The sequence below is a fragment of the Podarcis cretensis genome (assembly GCF_951804945.1).
Source record: "Podarcis cretensis genome assembly, chromosome: 6".
Taxonomy (NCBI): Eukaryota; Metazoa; Chordata; class Lepidosauria; order Squamata; family Lacertidae; genus Podarcis; species Podarcis cretensis.
The window spans coordinates 97,395,623-97,412,457 of record NC_137175.1 but is presented as its reverse complement, the minus strand read 5'-3'; the positions used below and the strand labels follow the sequence as shown (position 1 = coordinate 97,412,457).

The window sequence follows — 16,835 nt, the reverse complement described above, 5'->3', positions numbered from 1 at the left end:
GGCCACATGACCTGGAAGCTGTCTGCGGACAAATGCCGGCTCCCTTGGCCAATAAAGTGAGATGAGCGCCGCAGCCCCAGAGTTGGTCACGACTGGTCAGGGGTCCCTTTACCTTTACTATTCTTACAGGACAGAATAATCATAAATAAAAGAGGGAAGAACGCCTGTGGAAATGTCTGTAACACACACATTAGCGGCAGTTCATTTTGGGGGTGTCTTTGCTGCAGCCACTTCCTTTTGGGAGGAGAAGCAGACTTCTGCCCCCCTCCCCAAAATAGGTTCTGCTGTCACTTACACTTTTTGGGTGTGTACACCTTGAAAGTAGAATCGCCTTTCTGTCCAGCTTGCTGCTTGAAACATGTCTACTCGTGAAATAATGCATCTTGTTGCTGAAGCTCATCCTCAGGAGCAAAACAGCGGACCGGGAACGACTTCGACCTGAATCCCTTCTTCCTTATGAGTTGGCACGCAGATTGGTATACTTACTCATAAGTAGTTCTGCTGGCAGGAAGGACTCTAGTCCGCTGCATGGATACTCTGTTTAAGGTAGCTGAGTCTGCTTCCTCTCCCATCTGTTGATCTGTCATAGGGTGCTCACCTAGGGTTGGAGCTAAAGATGGTTAGCTCTACAGAGGCCATTCCCAGCAGCAGCAGCAGCAGCAGAGCCAGTCTTCTCATGATGAGGAACACTGTTTGGAACTTCTCATTGGAAAAGTTGGCATTTACTTTAGCTCAGGATTCCACTCCTCTCTCTGAGTGACATTGAATGCATTTGCTGTTTCAGGTGGTGTGGTCCTCAATCCGGCCTATTATGGTATGCCGGGTCATACAAACACCATGATCCATGAAGTGGGACACATCCTGGGACTCTACCATGTCTTTAAGGGAGTAAATGAAAGGGAATCCTGTGATGACCTGTGCAGGGAGACGACACCATCCATGGAGACTGGAGATCTTTGTGCCGATACTGCACCTACTCCCAAAAGCAAACGCTGTCGGGATCCAGATCCAACCAATGACACCTGTGGCCAGACCCACTTCTCTGGAACTCCCTTCAACAATTATATGAGCTACACAGGTAAGGAAGGGGAGGGGAGAACTTTTGCTTCATGAGGTTCAGAGAGGGGCTTCAGATGAATGGCATGTCAGCCTTTGAATCCAGTGAGATGCTGAGAACCTCTGCGTTCATTTTCAGAATAGCAAGTTGGAAGGTCTCATGATCTCACAGATAAGCAGTAGGTGAAGAAAAGAGGGCTGTGTTTTTGAAAATCTCAGTAATCAAAAGGCAAATCATACAAGAATCACATGCATTTTGTTTCCAGATCTCATGAATTCTAAATCTCCACACCCTTTCAAAGGTTTTTTTAAAGCTTCTCATCACCTAGGAACTACTAGTGGGCGGGATCTTGTTCACTGTGCCTGGCAGAAAAGCTCAGCTAAGAGAAATACAGCTTGCCCAGCACCAGTCATGTGCAACTTGCTTTGCAGTTCCAATATTTCAATGTATTTTCAGCATGGCCCAATGACCGGATCTCATAGTTGACAGTAAAAAATAAATTTGGCTGTCCTGCATCTACTCCAGAGTAATGACATAACAAGACAGTGACCAGCCACAATTATGAATGGAGGTCAGAACTATAAGTCAAAGTCTACCGGAACCAATGTGTTTTGGCTGCACATTTAAAAGCAGAGGGAGCCTGGTAGACTAACCCAGTGAAGACGAGCCCTAGTCAAGGGCCACCTCTGTTTTGTGCCTACTTGCCAGATCTCCACTGGTTACAGAATATAGGGAACAGTCTGAGGCAGATCTTAAGGCCTGAGCCTGTTCATATGGGAAAAGGCAGTTCTTAACGTTCTGGATCGTGGGCCATTTATATGTTAGCTCCAGCACCTTGAGTCAAGACTGACTACCGCTCTGTTAGTCTTTTCCTGGTTCACTTTGCTTGCAGGGGCAACTGAGGGGAGGGGAAGGCAATAAACGGTGGTTGGGAAGGCTACCTATACCTACCTCAAATCTATTGTAAATAATGTGTAAATAGATAAATTCATTTAAGAAGGGTCCCCTAAAATGTCCCTTACCCTAAGAACTGCATAGAAGAATACAGTTGCTTCAGTACTTTTGTATGAAAGTGCTTTTGTAGTAGCAACATTTTCTCAGAAGAGCTCTTCCCTTCCAAAAGTGTCTTCTGTCTTTATGCCTCATTCTCAGGAGTTGGAAATCTTGATCAGCACTGTTCTGAGGGGAACCCTTACAAAAACTATTTTCTGTTTTGCAATGAGCGAAATTCATTTAAAGACAAGGTTTACTCACTCAAAAATATGCAGTGTGAACATTTGTGTGTAAGACAATCTCTACAGCATTAGAGACAGACAATCCCTCTATATGCTGTAGACATAGCCATCACTCAAATCCGGGATGTGTTTCTGCACCTAGAGGGTGCTACTGTCATCGTGAGAAGAGCCCATGTTTTCTTGTGAATTGCTTGCTTCCATTTGGTGACCTTTCCTCTGGTCTGGAGATACTAAAAGCAGGTGTCTGCATCTGCTGTCCTTTTGACCTGACCTCTCTGTTGTGGTTGGCCTCAAGTGGCCATGGCAGACACCCTGCTACAAAACCAACAGCACCAGCCCATGCATGTCTGCTAAGAAGAAAGTCTCTTTGGATTCCCTGGGGCTTACTCCCAGGTAAGTGTGTAAAGTATTACATCCCAGTATTACATCCCAAGGCATCTACACTTTTGAGGACACAATTCTATGTAGAAGCAAGCTCCACAGAGTGGGTATTATTTCTCAGCAAATGTGCATTCCTCTTTGGCAAGCCCTTTAAAGGAACCAAAAAACCAAAGGAAAGAAGACGACTATGGATGCAAAGAAGATGTCTATGGATGCAATGAGCTAGCAATCCTCATTCAGTCGTGTGGAAGACAAGGGAGGGAGAGAGGGAGAGGACAGAAAAGGGTAGCATGGACATGAATGCAATTACACATAATTTGGCTTCATTATAGTTGGTAGGCCTGCCAAGAAAAAAAAAAAATGACCTGTCTTACTTCTCTGCTGTTTTGGGCAGCTTGATCTGTAGGAATAAGCAGAGAAGCGTATGAGGATTATGGGCTTAAACTTAATGGAGAAGATTAATCTGTAGGAGTGAGCTGATGGAAACTAGAGAGCAGATCCTATGGATAGTTAGTGCCAGGAACTATGGATTATGTTTTTGTAAGTGCAATGTCACAAGTATGTATTTGAGTTTCTCCCAGCCCAACAAGCCTGGCCCTCTTAGCTCTGCTGCCCAGTACTGGTGGCCTCCCCTGGCTCTGAGCTTTGGGGCTGGGTTGACTCTTCTCTCATCCTGGCTGATAACAACTATTTGTTTTCAAGAGCCATGCATTCATCGCTGAGCTTTTGAGCTTCCTTCTTCGAAATGCCTGCCTTGCGTCTTTAGTGTTCCTTGATGTTGAGGGCAGCATTCCTGGCTATTCATGAAGAAGTCGTCTTGAGTTTACTTAGCACCTGTGATGAAATTAAGCAGTTGCTGAAGGACTGCCATCTGTCGGCAAATGGATGGCATAACACGCTTGGAGAATTTGTACTTTCCTCTCCAGAGTGGACATAGATATGTTTATGTTAGGAAAGGGATGGACGGTTCATTCCATTTCTGGTCTGTGTCACTTTCAGATGTGGAAACTCTACATTTGCTAGGGATGAGGGAGGAATTCCATTCAGCTAGCATTTATAGGCAAACCTACATAATTTTCACTTTTAAACAGTATGAGGAGCAGCTTTCTATCTGCTTTGCATGAACAGAATCTGGACTTCCGATCGGCAAGCCCTAGGCTCAGTGGTTTATTTTTTCCCCAATAGATTTTTATTGAGATTTTAAAAGTTACAACAAGAAAAAGTAAAGAACATATTTAAACAGAAAAAAACAAAGGGAAAAAAACAGAAAAAGATGCAGATAATAAAAAAAACCCAATCCTTTACATAACTTTCTTTCCTTTGCTTATTTCCTTGACCTCCTCACACCTCCCTTTTTATATTCTAATTCAATTAGATATTTCAGCAAATCCTTTCCATCTTTATTTCTATCCTAATGATTTATCTTAATGTTCTGTTCTTTCACCAATTAACAATCCATTTTTACTTAATCCTTTATATCATTTCTGCTAAAACCACATTACTTCATTCCAACATCCTTCTAGCATTCCTTAATTTTACAATGTTTCTGTAGATAAACTTTAAATTTCTTCCAATCTTCTTCCACCGACTCTTCTCCTTGGTCTCGTATGAGGAGCAGCTTTCTATCTGCTTTGCATGAACAGAATCTGGACTCCCGATCGGCAAGCCCTAGGCTCAGTGGTTTAGACCACAGCGCCACCCGCGTCCCTTTTCAAGTGGCATGATACTGCTTTAAATGGAAACTGCAGGTGGGGCCTCAGTGTGAGCTAAGCCAGAGGGTTATGCTGCTTCCAGTCTTCCTAAGCACCTGTGATGTGAAGGCCTGTGCTGCCCCAGAATCTTCTCTGATGCACAGAGTATTCTGGGAGGAGCGCAGGGGTGGGAGACCAGGTCACTGTGGGAGGCACACAAAGCCTACCTGGCCCCCTTGCACCGAGGGGTCTCTTGCCCAGGCTCCCCCACCCTCGCCTCCCCGCCGTCTAGCACCACTTTTCAGTTTCTTCACCAGCTGCCTCTCTTTCTCCCACAGATGACAATTGCACAGACAGTTTCACCCCAAACCAAGTGGCTCGGATGCATTGCTATCTGGATTTGGTGTACCAGCAGTGGAGTCAGGGCAGGAGGCCCACCCCTATCCCCATGCCAGCGGTGGTCATTGGGCAGAGCCAGGAAACCCTCACCATACACTGGCCGCCCCCTCTTAGTGGGGTGCTTTATGAAAGGTAAGAGAGGAATCTTTGTGAAAGGGGAGGAAGGCAGTCGTAGCAAGGGGGAAAGAACATCTCTGTGAATTAGTCTTGCCAGTCCCCTGCTCCCCACCTGTTATTCTTTGTTTCCATGAGTCATATTTTTCTGTTCTTCCTTTGTTGCAGCTGTGAACACTCCCCAATACCATGCAGCTTTGCAACCTCTGCCTTTAATATTTCCCTTCCCCAGCTGCTGGCATCCCTTTATCTTCACTTGCCCTGCTCCTGTGTCTGAAGGAAGTGTGGGGAGATGCCCTCATGCCACATAGGATGCCAGCAGCAAAGTGTAGCCACGAGGCAGAATATAAATGAAATGTAAATAAAAATTAAACCTCTCCCTTTTGGTCTAAATTCCTTCCCAGAATTTACACAACTGTTAGCTTGGGATATCAAAGGAATCAGTCAGAATTGACTACCCTTTCCTTCACCTATTCAACTGCCATTGCACCACAGACTCTTGATGTGAAAGCTATTTACTTTAAATTCTCTACGATGTTGTTGTTGTTTGTGTTTTACATACACTATACATAACTAGGTATGTAAATTCCTTTGCAGATATGTTATTTACATATTTGCTGGTGTAAACAGGTGCCTCTTCCCTTTCCTTGTTTCTGCTGAAATTCGTTCTCTCTCTCTCTTGACTATCTGTCCAGTTGGGTGGGAATCTAGAGTGTGTGTTCCTGGCGTTGAGCAATGGGGACAGATTAGGGATTCTGCTGGTTTACCACCCGCCTTGCTGCCCAGCAGTCTCCCTGCCTAAGCTGACAGAGCTGGTCCTGGAGGCGGTGCTGAAGACTCCCAGACTGGTAGTTCTGGGGGGCTTCAACATCCATGCTGAGGCGACCGGCTCTGGGGTGGCTCAGGACCTCATGGCTGCCATGATGACCAGGGGGCTGTCCCAACATGTCAATGGCCCAAAACACGTGGCAAGCCACACTCTGGACCTTATTTTCTCAACTGGGCTGGAAGAGGGTGATCTGAGGGATATTGACATCAGTCCCTTATCATGGTGAGATCACTTCCTGATGACATTTAGGCTCTCTGCACCTTCCCCCCCCCCCCCGCAGAAGCAGGGGACCTATTAGGATGGTCTGCCTTCAGAGACTGATGGAGTCAATGGGCTTCCAGACAGCTCTGGGGGAGTTCCTGCCTGATAGGACTGGTGCTCCTGTTGAAACACTGGCTGACCCTCTGGAACAACCGAATGGCTCAGGCCAGTGACACGATCACTCCTATGTGCCCTATTTCACTTTGTGGAGCCCATTTGGCTCCCTGGTATACTCCAGAGCTTAGGACGATGAAACAAGCTGGGAGACGGCTTGAACGCAAGTGGAGGAAAGATCCATCTGAATGCAACTGAACAATGGCAAGGGCTCACCATCGAGTCTACCCAGTGGCAGTGAAGGTGGCGAAGAATGCCAAATGGTGGTTAATTAGAATTGGAAGCCAAAACATCTGATCTCTTTGTGCCAGTGTGAGGGTATATAAACAGTATCACTTCGTTTACTTTGTGTGTGTTTTTAATGCTTTGTGGGTGGAATAAATAATCACTTTTCTGATCCTTAATGAAGCCCAAAATCTGTAGTCAGAGGGTGCGGCAGGTTCCTCACTATGTGCCATGGTAGGACTGTGGCTCTGCATGTGTGTTTTTCAGATGTTGTGAAATACACGTGGCTTTCCTATGTGAAAATACCTGTGTAGGCAAATGCTCTTGCTTGGAACAGCCTGCCATGGCAGATACATTTTGCAGATCTTCCTTTTGACCTTGCCCCACCCTCTCTGCGTATGGTGTTCCTTCCCATACTACTTGTTTCCCCGTACTTGTTTTGATGGGAAAATGTTTATTTGAGCATGTGTACCTCAGGGAAAGCTGAACTTGGCCTCCAGCGTAGGAATTCCAGAATGCAAAGAAGGTGATAAAGATGAGCTGGCAATTCTTCTCACTTGTTTGCCACTTGGCAAAACCTTCTCTGAGGCTTTATGTTTGAGTCAAGTTGGGGGGGGGGGGAGAGAAGGAACGTATCAGTACAACAGAAAACCTGATCTTGATCCTTCTGCCGTAACCAGCATAAGATATAGGCAGCCTTAGTGATAAGTGTGCTTGTGTACTTTGGAACTCTTGCCTTCCCTTCCACCCGCCCACAGCCCTGCTTTAACGTCATAGCCAGGACAACGCATGTCCTTCTCCTCCTGTAGGGCAACTGGATTAAATTAAACGTATATGCATGCAGTTGCTTGCTTTATTTTTGTTCTTTGAAGGTCTCTTTCCCCCCTGCGACAGCTGACTTGAGAGTCATGGAACATTTAGGTCCTTAGGTGCCCAGAGGCAAGTGACTAGTGCCATCGGTAGGAATTTGAAATTTTTTGCTGGGTGAAAATTCCTCACTTAAGATAACTGAAAGGCCCATTCGAAGAAGGAGAGTCACCATATTTTAAGCACTTAAATGTAAACAGCATTAAAAAAAAAATCATCCACTTATTTACTTCTGTAGCAACCTCCTCTTTTTTGCCTTCCCCTCAACGCACTCTGACATTTATCTAGAATGTTACTACCAAAACCGTCCGCTTGTCCCGTCTCTCAAGGACCATGGGGTGCCTGCCTGTCTGAGAGGATAGGAAGAGCCCTCCTGGCTTAACCCACCTAGTCCAGCACCCTGCTTTCACTGGGGCCAACCAAGTGCTTCTGGGAAGCCCACAAAGCAGGGCAGCCCTCTGCTCCTCAGAGGCAAAACCACCTCCAAGACTATTAATTATGGAAAATCTAAGATCCTGATTTTCTCAAAGAGCCGGAAACTCCATAATTGGAGAATTGATAGGAGAGTCATTGAACAAGTCTACTGATTCCAATATTTGGGAGTTTGGTTACAACATAACCTCAGATGGAAGGCCCATGTAGCCTATGTTACAAATAGAGCCAAAGCTATCTCCTTGGTGATCTTGCGATTCTTCTTCACCGATGGGGCCCTTCATATCCCATCGGCGCTGAAAGTCTTCAAGGCCAAGGTGATCCCGACAATTGCTTATGCCATCTCAATTTGGGGGACTTTTGTCAACCTATCTCACCTGGAGATCATTCAAAATCAGTTTTTAAGAGGGATATTGAAACTGCCCAACTATGTAAGTAATACAGCGTTACGCATGGAACTTAATATTGTATCCCTGGAAAATGCTCTGTGGAAGCACATACTCTGTCACTGGTTATCTCTATGGCACAATCTCCCAAACTTGTACTTGATACAATGTATGTGGAGAGATGATTTCCAGAGCCCATGGGTAAAAAATTTACAGCTGAAAATCACGGCAATGGGAATCTCCCCATCCAAATTACTAGAGCAGGACATAAAGGTAAAGGTAAAGGTACCCCTGCCCATACGGGCCAGTCTTGACAGACTCTGGGGTTGTGCGCCCATCTCACTTAAGAGGCCAGGGGCCAGCGCTGTCCGGAGACACTTCCGGGTCACATGGCCAGCGTGACATCGCTGCTCTGGCGAGCCAGAGCCGCACACGGAAACGCCGTTTACCTTCCCGCTGGTAAGCGGTCCCTATTTATCTACTTGCACCCGGAGGTGCTTTCGAACTGCTAGGTTGGCAGGCGCTGGGACCGAGCAGCGGGAGCGCACCCCGCCGCAGGGATTCGAACCGCCAACCTTTCGATCGGCAAGTCCTAGGCGCTGAGGCTTTAACCCACAGCGCCACCTGCGTCCAGAGCAGGACATAGTCCCAGCTAAAAGATCAGTAACCTGTAAGCTAGAGGAGATGGACTTACAGCAGAAAATGGTCTTGGGCAATGGTACCTGCTCACCTCTAAATCTTGGTTTATTACCCCTCTTAAGGCTCCCAAACTATTTGAATTCCTTAACTTCCTCAGCTCATAGATATGCCTTTGTAAAGGCAAGATTCAACACCTTCCCATCGAACGTGCTGAGAAATAGATTCTCCAATGGACAGATATTGCTCTTTTGTGATTGTAATTGTGGGGCACCGGAATCGTTACATCACATAATTTTTGACTGTGCTCTTCACTTACCGGCTAGGAGCAAGTTTCTTGCTCAATATCTTAAGGGAATTGCCGATAATACGATTGAAGCCAAACTGAGATATCTACTAATTGACGATGACCCCCTAAGATCACTCATGGTTGCCAGATTCTTGATCAGCGTCCTATCCCTAAAGAAGAGAAACGGTCTCCTGTGTGGCTCGGATAACCCTTTTAAACCATGATCTATGTTTTAGGTGATATCACCATTGTTTTAAACCATGATCTATGTTTTAAGCGATATCACCATTGATATCCGTGATTAATTTATGAGCAGAGGGCGATGTATAGGTTACAAATTTATTGTAATGTATGATGGTCGTCCTTGTTTTTGTTTTGCTTCGGTTCCTGTTTGTCTTTTGTAAGTTTAGGCGATTTTAAATCTGGAGGTCTAAGTATAACATGTTGGTATGGGAAACTGTCGTGTAACGGGCCAATGGCCGTAATAAAGATCAATCCAATCCAATCCACCTCTAAGACTGGAGGGAGTACACAGCCATCGTGGCTGTTATCCATCCTCCATGAATTTGCCCAAAACCCTTTCAAAGACATCCAAGTTGGTGGTCATCGCTACATCTGGTTTCCTCATGTCTCTGTGCTTGATCCCTATCCCTTCCAGTGCACATTTCTTGTCTTAAAGCTTTTTTATGACCTGGGTTGACCCTATTTTTCTATCCATATTTACCATTCTGGTCTGGCTGGTTGAGAGAGATAGGAACACCCCCCCCCAAAATTTTTTTTTTGTAGTGTCTCCCCAGTTCCATTCTTCAGTACAAGGTAGTAAGGAAGTAAGTAAATTTTTATTTATACCCCGCCCTCCCCAGCCAAGACCGGGCTCAGGGTGGTTAACATCAAATATCAAATACATTAAAACACAATCAAACAATTGATTAAAATACAGCTTAAAAATTAGAATCAGGATAAAATTAAATGACTGCCTATGAATTGCAACCATAGGGGTCAGGAACCTCAAGTATTCATCAGGACCAGCTATCCGTGTTGGTCCCACATGACCTGATAAAAGGACCAAAGAGGTAACTTACAGGGTCCCATGGGGGGGAGGTCAAACTGGGCCCAGACCAAAGGCTAGGTGGAACAGCTCCATCTTGCGGGCCCTGCAGAAGGATGTCAAGTCCTGCAGGACCCTGGTCTCCTGCGGTAGAGCGTTCCACCAGGCTGGGGCCAAACATTCACTGGAAGAATAAGATGTGAACCTGTTCAGGATCTGGAACTGCAGGTGCTTCTGGGGCAGAAGATGAGGGCCTTTTCACCTCCCTCTCGCCTTGCACCCTAAAGGTCCTGGATCCAGTGAAAACATCACACACTCCAATAAAGTGGGTGAGGAGAGGTCTGTGCAGTTGCCATTTTGTTGTACTTACAGCAGAAGACCTCTGCTTTACATCCTGAAAAGTTTTGCCATTGTAACTGTGTAGCTTGTGGCTCAAAGTCTGACTTAGAAGAGATTGAACAGAGTATGTTTTTCTCTCCTCCTTCCCCTTCTCTCTCTCTCTCTCTCTCTCTCTCTTAGAGAGACAGGGAACCTCTGTGGAGATTGTGCTGAAGATGGGACATTCAGCCAATACGTACATGAGGCCTCCTCGCCTCGGATCTGTGATTCTTCTGGCTACTGGACTCCAGAAGAAGCAGTAGGTAAAGTTGCCAGCCCTTCTTCCTGTAACAGAGGGATTGTCAGATGGGAGCTAGAGATAACTGTGTCTGTTTCATTTTCCTTTTTTTAAAGAAAAAGTCTATCCTCCGTGTTTCAGACATTCATTTCGGATAGTTTTGCAGCCCTAAATACACACAAACATAAATCTTGCCTCTTCATATAGACAGAAGCCTATTAATGTTTGTATCTGCTTCTGTCATCGTGGACAGATGCACACACCCTCTAATGCTGGCACCGATATTTGGTTTTTGCCTCCTCATTTTGGTCCAGGCCTGGTCCTTGTATGCAGTCGTACCCCTAAGGTTGGGAGCTGCCCAGTTCACCCAATTCTCCCCTGTTCTGTTTTTCTTTAAGGGCCTCCAGATGTGGACCAGCCCTGTGAGCCCAGCTTGCAGGCTTGGAGCCCTGAGTTCAATCTGTTCAACGTGAGCATGACCACCCCTTGCCCTCAGCCTCTTGGTTGCATCTTGGAACTGCATTTTCTGCATCCTGTTTACCCGAAGTCTCTAATGGTGTGGACAACCTACTTCTCTACGGACTCGCCCAAGGCTCTGTCAGACATTGAGATCCTGACAGAGCACGGGGACTCTGTGCACCTGGGGCCCATGGACACTTTTTGTGACATCCCCCTCACGGTTAAACTCAACCTTAACAAGAAGGTGTCTGGCGTAAAGATCTACACGTTTGATGAGCAGATGGAGATAGATGCTGCACTTCTGATATCCATGCCACAGAGTCCGCTTTGCTCCAACTGCAAACCTGTAAGGTACAGGGTTCTCCGGGACCCCCCGTTTCTGGATGGATCCCCAGCAATGGTGACGCAGCCGGGACGAAAGTTTACTGACATGTGAGTGAAGGTGTTAGTGTTCAGGAACGCTCTCTTAGCTGCTGGTTCTTCAGGGACGTAACAGGCCCCTTTCCCTTTTAAAAGCTTAAATTAGACTAGCTTTCTCAGCTATGAGGGGAAACATGCGGGAAGTATTCTGCCCAGTTGCTAAGCTGAAGCCACTTCTGGTTTTGGTGTTTTAACCAGTGAATACAAAAGCAATGGGATGATTGACAAGCAAGTGGTGTTTCAAAAATAGCTGTATGCTAGTGTTTGAGGGATGTGGGTGGCGCTGTGGGTTAAACCACAGAGCCTAGGACTTGCCGATCAGAAGGTCGGTGGTTCGAATCCCTGCAACGGGGTGAGCTCCCGTTGCTCGGTCCCTGCTCCTGCCAACCTAGCAGTTCAAAAGCACGTCAAAGTGCAAGTAGATAAATAGGTACCGCTCTGGCGGGAAGGTAAACGGTGTTTCCGTGCGCTGCTTTGGTTCGCCTGAAGTGGCTTGGTCATGCTGGCCACATGACCCAGAAGCTGTATGCCAGCTCCCTCGGCCAATAAAGCGAGATGAGCGCCGCAACCCCAGAGTCGGTCACGACTGGACCTAATGGTCTTGGGTCCCTTTACCTTTACCTTAGTGTTCACCCTGTTAAGAAGTAGTTCTCAAGCTTTCTTCTCTGGGCCACACTTTGAGAGTAAGAATTTGCTGGCGCCAGACCAAATTTTACATTGTAAAGAAATACATTAGCAAACTAAAAACAACAACTCATAGCAGTGCTTGATTTTGAAAATATATTTATCAGTATTTTACAAAAAAGAGAAGAAGATACTATACTACATTACACTGAAATGTTTAAATGTTTATTTAATTGTCCTTGAACTTCCCCCCCACCCTTGCCACCCTTTCCTGCCACACCGGTTTGGTGTGCTACAGCCTATGGGAACCACTGCTGTAAATTAAAGAGCCCCTCCCCTGTCGGATAATAAGAAGGAACTGCCTGGAACCTGGTGCTGCATTTGGGGATTAGCTGGAAATCAGGGGGGGGGGGCTTTTGAGCCTCTCGGACGTTAGTTGCCCATCCTTAGCATACATGGGAAATTCAGCTTAGGAAGAGGCAGGAAAGTATTCTGTCTTAAGTTTTGACTTCTGTTTGCTTCTGCAGGGAAGTGATGGCAGGCCAGCTGTATCGCTACCAAGTGCAGGCTGTGGCTGGAGCTGCTGTAGGTGAAGCCTCCCCTCCTCTGTTCCACATCCATGGCTCTCCCTATTGCGGGGATGGTAAAGTAAGCAGGTGAGGATCCCTGAGATCTGAAAATGCTGAGCTTTCTTTCTTTTACTCACCCCATTTTAACTGAGCCAGCAATTGCAGTCTCATATATCAAAGTGTTCCTGCTTTCCATTCATTCATGTGAGTATAGGGGGTGGGGGGGATCTGTATTGTTAAGTGATATGCTGAACCTCTTCTCTTAATTCCACAAAGCTTTCAGCTTTCATATTCCATTTTCCTAGACTTCCACAACAACTCATTGTTTTGTCTTGGATAGCCTTGCTTTTAGGAATTGCAGACAGGAGGTGGATGAGTGTTCAGATGCACACCTGAACGCATCTCCAAATGAAGATGCCATCAGTTGCTTTTAGGGATGCTGTTGCCACCCGTCACTTATTACTTTCATCCTTGTTCTTATATGCCTAGATAGCCTGTGGAAGAGTTTGCATAGCCAGAGAAATTAGAATAGATCGAACCTAAATCGTTTCTGTGGAAGTGGATTCTATGAAATTGTCTGCATCAGTGGAGAATAACTTCTTTGTGGGGCTGCTCTGAAGGACCTTCCTGGGGCGGGGAATGTGAGGGTGTGTGAAACCTAAAATCTCAAACCCCTCAAAAATAGTCTTATCTCAGGGGTCCCCTTGTGGGGATGAGCTCACTTTCCTTCCCCTTTAATATTTCAAATTAATAATAGTTTTGTTCATTTATGTACTTGTCCTGCAGCTTTCAGGTTTGTGGGCTGAGCCCTTTCAATCAATCAATCAATCAATCAATCAATTCACTACCATTTATATCCCATTTTTCTATTGTGAGTGTTTTCGTCCCACCAAAAGACCTAGTTTCATATTCCCTTGGAGGGAGCGAGACACCAAGAGATAGGGGTCAGGAGAATGTAAAGCTCTGGAAGGAGCACAAATGGAAAGGAGAGAGATAAACAGGAATAATGAAGTGCAAGCATATAAAAGTATGCAGTAGAATTTAAAATTGAACGTGATAAGGGAATGCTAGCCAGTTCAAAGAGAGCAGATGAGAAGGAACATGGTCCTATATATTAACAAGAAAGATGAGCTGTGGAGTGAAAAATAGACACCCATTTTGGAATAAAGAAAGACCAACCAGAAAGGCTTAACAAAATTAATGCCTAGATAAAAATAAGAGAAAAATGTATTTTAATGTATTTTAAATAAAAAGATCCTAACTGTAAAACAAATAAGCAGAAGTAAAAAAGTTGCACCGTTATTTTATTTTTTTACGTTCCTTCTCATGGCAGCAAAAATATAATGCAAGCTGATAAGATTTCATCAGTGGCTGCACAACATGTGGGAACTCATAATGGAGAAGCTGTTGTAAAGGATTAGAAAACATTAAAGTATATGAAGCTCTTGGTCCATGTTAAAATGCTTTATAAGTGCAAAGTATTATTATTTTCTTAGAAGTCTTGCAGAGGAATGTGATGATGGAGATCTAATAGAAGGAGATGGTTGCTCTCGAACCTGCAAAAAAGAAAAGGGATTCCACTGTGTCGGTGAGTTTAGAAACGCTAGTCTGTTCTTTGTTGTTGTTTCTTAAAAAAATGACTGTTCATTTTGTTCAATTTCTTTGTGGGGTGGGAGGAGGGAGAGGACTAAAAATTAAAACACAGAATCATATTGTCGTATCTTTGCCTTATTTGTCTGCACTCTTCCGAATCCAGTATTTGAGGTTTGACAGAACCTGGAAATTTATTGCTGCAGGTGAAGAAGCTTGGGAACTGTGGGGCAGGGCCTCATTTGTCCCAGCGACTGCCTCAAGGCCCTGCTAGCTATTTGTGCCTCTGAATCCATATGATTGAGGCCGGATCTCTATCGATAGGACTGCAGAACTGGGGAAGAAATTGAGATTTGCCATTCTGTTTTAAAGTAGTATTTTGAGGGTGTAAGAATGTCTTAGGAATCCATGCTTAGAGAGCAGCATGGGGCACAGACTCCTAGAGAGGTTCAGCCAATTTGCTGTGCAAATGTCAGTTTATTGTTTTACAGACTCTTGCAGATGCTAGAGGACATTACATTTTTTGTGCTGAGAAACCTAGGAAAGACCTTGATTCCTAAACAGTTGGTGGAAATAGCCAGAGATTTAGACATCAGAGATATCTGAGGACGCTCCAGTAACTGGTGACATAATACTTAGTGACAGTCACCAGCATAATTGCACCTGGTGACTGTGTTTGACAGTATAAAAACAAGGAAGAGAGGGTGGACGGACTCAGTTGAGGGAGTCAAAGCATTACTCAAACATAATGGCAGGCCAGAAGTGTGAGCTCAATCAATTAATTAATTTCTATATCGCCCATCATCTGGAGATCACAGGGCAGCTTGCACTATAAAAATGCAGAAACACATACCAGTACATAACAATTTTGTGCCAGTATTATTATGTAAGACTCCATGAAGACAGTACTCAGGGTGGGGGGTAGGGGGGTCAGTGCATTTATGAATTGAGTACCATGCATAAATGAACACAAAGAGAGAGAAAAAAGATTCTCAAGAAAATTCATTTGTTTAAAGAATAGCAGATGTAATGAACGGAAGATATTAGAGATGGGAAATAAAAATGTAATGATGGTCTGTAAATAGATATTACTATGAATTTCACAACAAAAGTTTTAAACTTAACTGAGGCATTTAAGAAAAAAAGCAGAGAGGAACATTTGTTAGGAATTAGAATTAAGGGGGGGGATAGATGAAATGTGGCACTAAAACAATTAACAGTTTGTTCACTTTTTATGAGAAGTTATAAATATCCAGTGATCGATATCTGACTACTATAAACAAATACTTGCAGGACTTTTCCATTCTAGCTTTATCTGAAAACAACAGGGTGTTTCTGAATCAATTCATAATTGGTAAGGAAATGTGGTCTGTAACTAACAGACTGAACAAGGGGATGCTCTAGAGATGGACAGATTCACAGGGGACTTTTCTAAAGTCCATTCTAACATCTTAGTCCTACATCTAAAATTATTGCTTAACAACATACTTGATGTGGGAGGCATATCAGCCTCATGGAGACAAGCTAGGCAAGGATCCAACAGATCTTAGCTGGTATCAGCAGATTTCCCAGGTAAACCAAGATGTAAAGGGACTTAAAGGTTCTACATCATGGGCAAATACAGAAATGTTCCTCTGTTTTGATGCTTGAAAGGCATTCGACAGTCTTGAATGGCCTTTCTTTTTCTTTTTCTTTTTTTACTGAAAATACTTACTAAACTGCAGTTCAGGCAATGGTTTCTGACTTTCATCAGTTATACTCCAGATTAAGAGCAAGCACCAGAGTTAATGCAATGGACTTGCTCTTGCTTGAATTGGCAAGGGGGATAAAGCAGAGATTAACTATGCCAAAGCCCACATGATATGTTTTAATGTAACATGAGAAGACCAAAGAGCATTACAAAAACTAACCTGTGATTGCCATATGCATGCTTTAAGTGCTTAAGGAACCACTCTCAAGAGAAATTTTGCTAGTTCAGGAAGCATAATTATATAAACCCCTTGCTAAATTAAAGAGGGATATTTGCTTGTGGAGGATCCTTAGTCTTGTTTGGCTATAAAGATGATGTTTTTACAGAAGATTATATATTTGTTTCAGAATTTACTGACTGAAAAGTAATCAGCTAAGGAAATAGAGAATGAGCACCATATTCCTCTTTTGAAGTCAAATGTGATTGCACTGGATATTCTTGGCAATTATTGACTTGTGTGTACGTTGAATTTGATAGCACTATGGTAACTTCTTCCAAATGGTTCAGCACTTAAATCTCATACCAGGTCCAGGGCCTCATTAATATGAAGTCCAGGGTCACAGCCTCTCTGCTTGGTTCCTTGACCAACTCTTCTAAGACACAATCATTTAGGGTACCTAAAAAGCTTGCCTTTTTGTCATGGCTGGAACATGCATGTACCCAGCTTATGTAAGGGTAACTGAAATTACCATAGCAGTATTTTAACTTCTTGTATGTTTTAATACAAAAATTTCCTGGTTTTTTGTGTTTTATTTTATTGTAAACCACTTTCAGGTTTCTTACAATCAAGTGGTATATAAATTTTATGAAATAAAATTATGAAATTATTTTCCACATTTGGAT

The 16,835-nt window shown here is 44.2% G+C and overlaps 1 protein-coding gene across 1 annotated transcript in view; it reads left to right on the top strand.

The window, feature by feature from the left end:
• Nucleotides 1-16,835, top strand: part of PAPPA2 (pappalysin 2) — a 119,997-nt gene that overhangs the window by 37,883 nt on the left and 65,279 nt on the right. The window contains exons 4-9 of the mRNA XM_079981035.1: nt 785-1,078; nt 4,703-4,895; nt 10,484-10,605; nt 10,979-11,471; nt 12,611-12,739; nt 14,149-14,240. Of these exons, the coding sequence (XP_079837161.1) occupies nt 785-1,078; nt 4,703-4,895; nt 10,484-10,605; nt 10,979-11,471; nt 12,611-12,739; nt 14,149-14,240 (1,323 nt within the window). The remainder of the gene's footprint in view (nt 1-784; nt 1,079-4,702; nt 4,896-10,483; nt 10,606-10,978; nt 11,472-12,610; nt 12,740-14,148; nt 14,241-16,835) is intronic.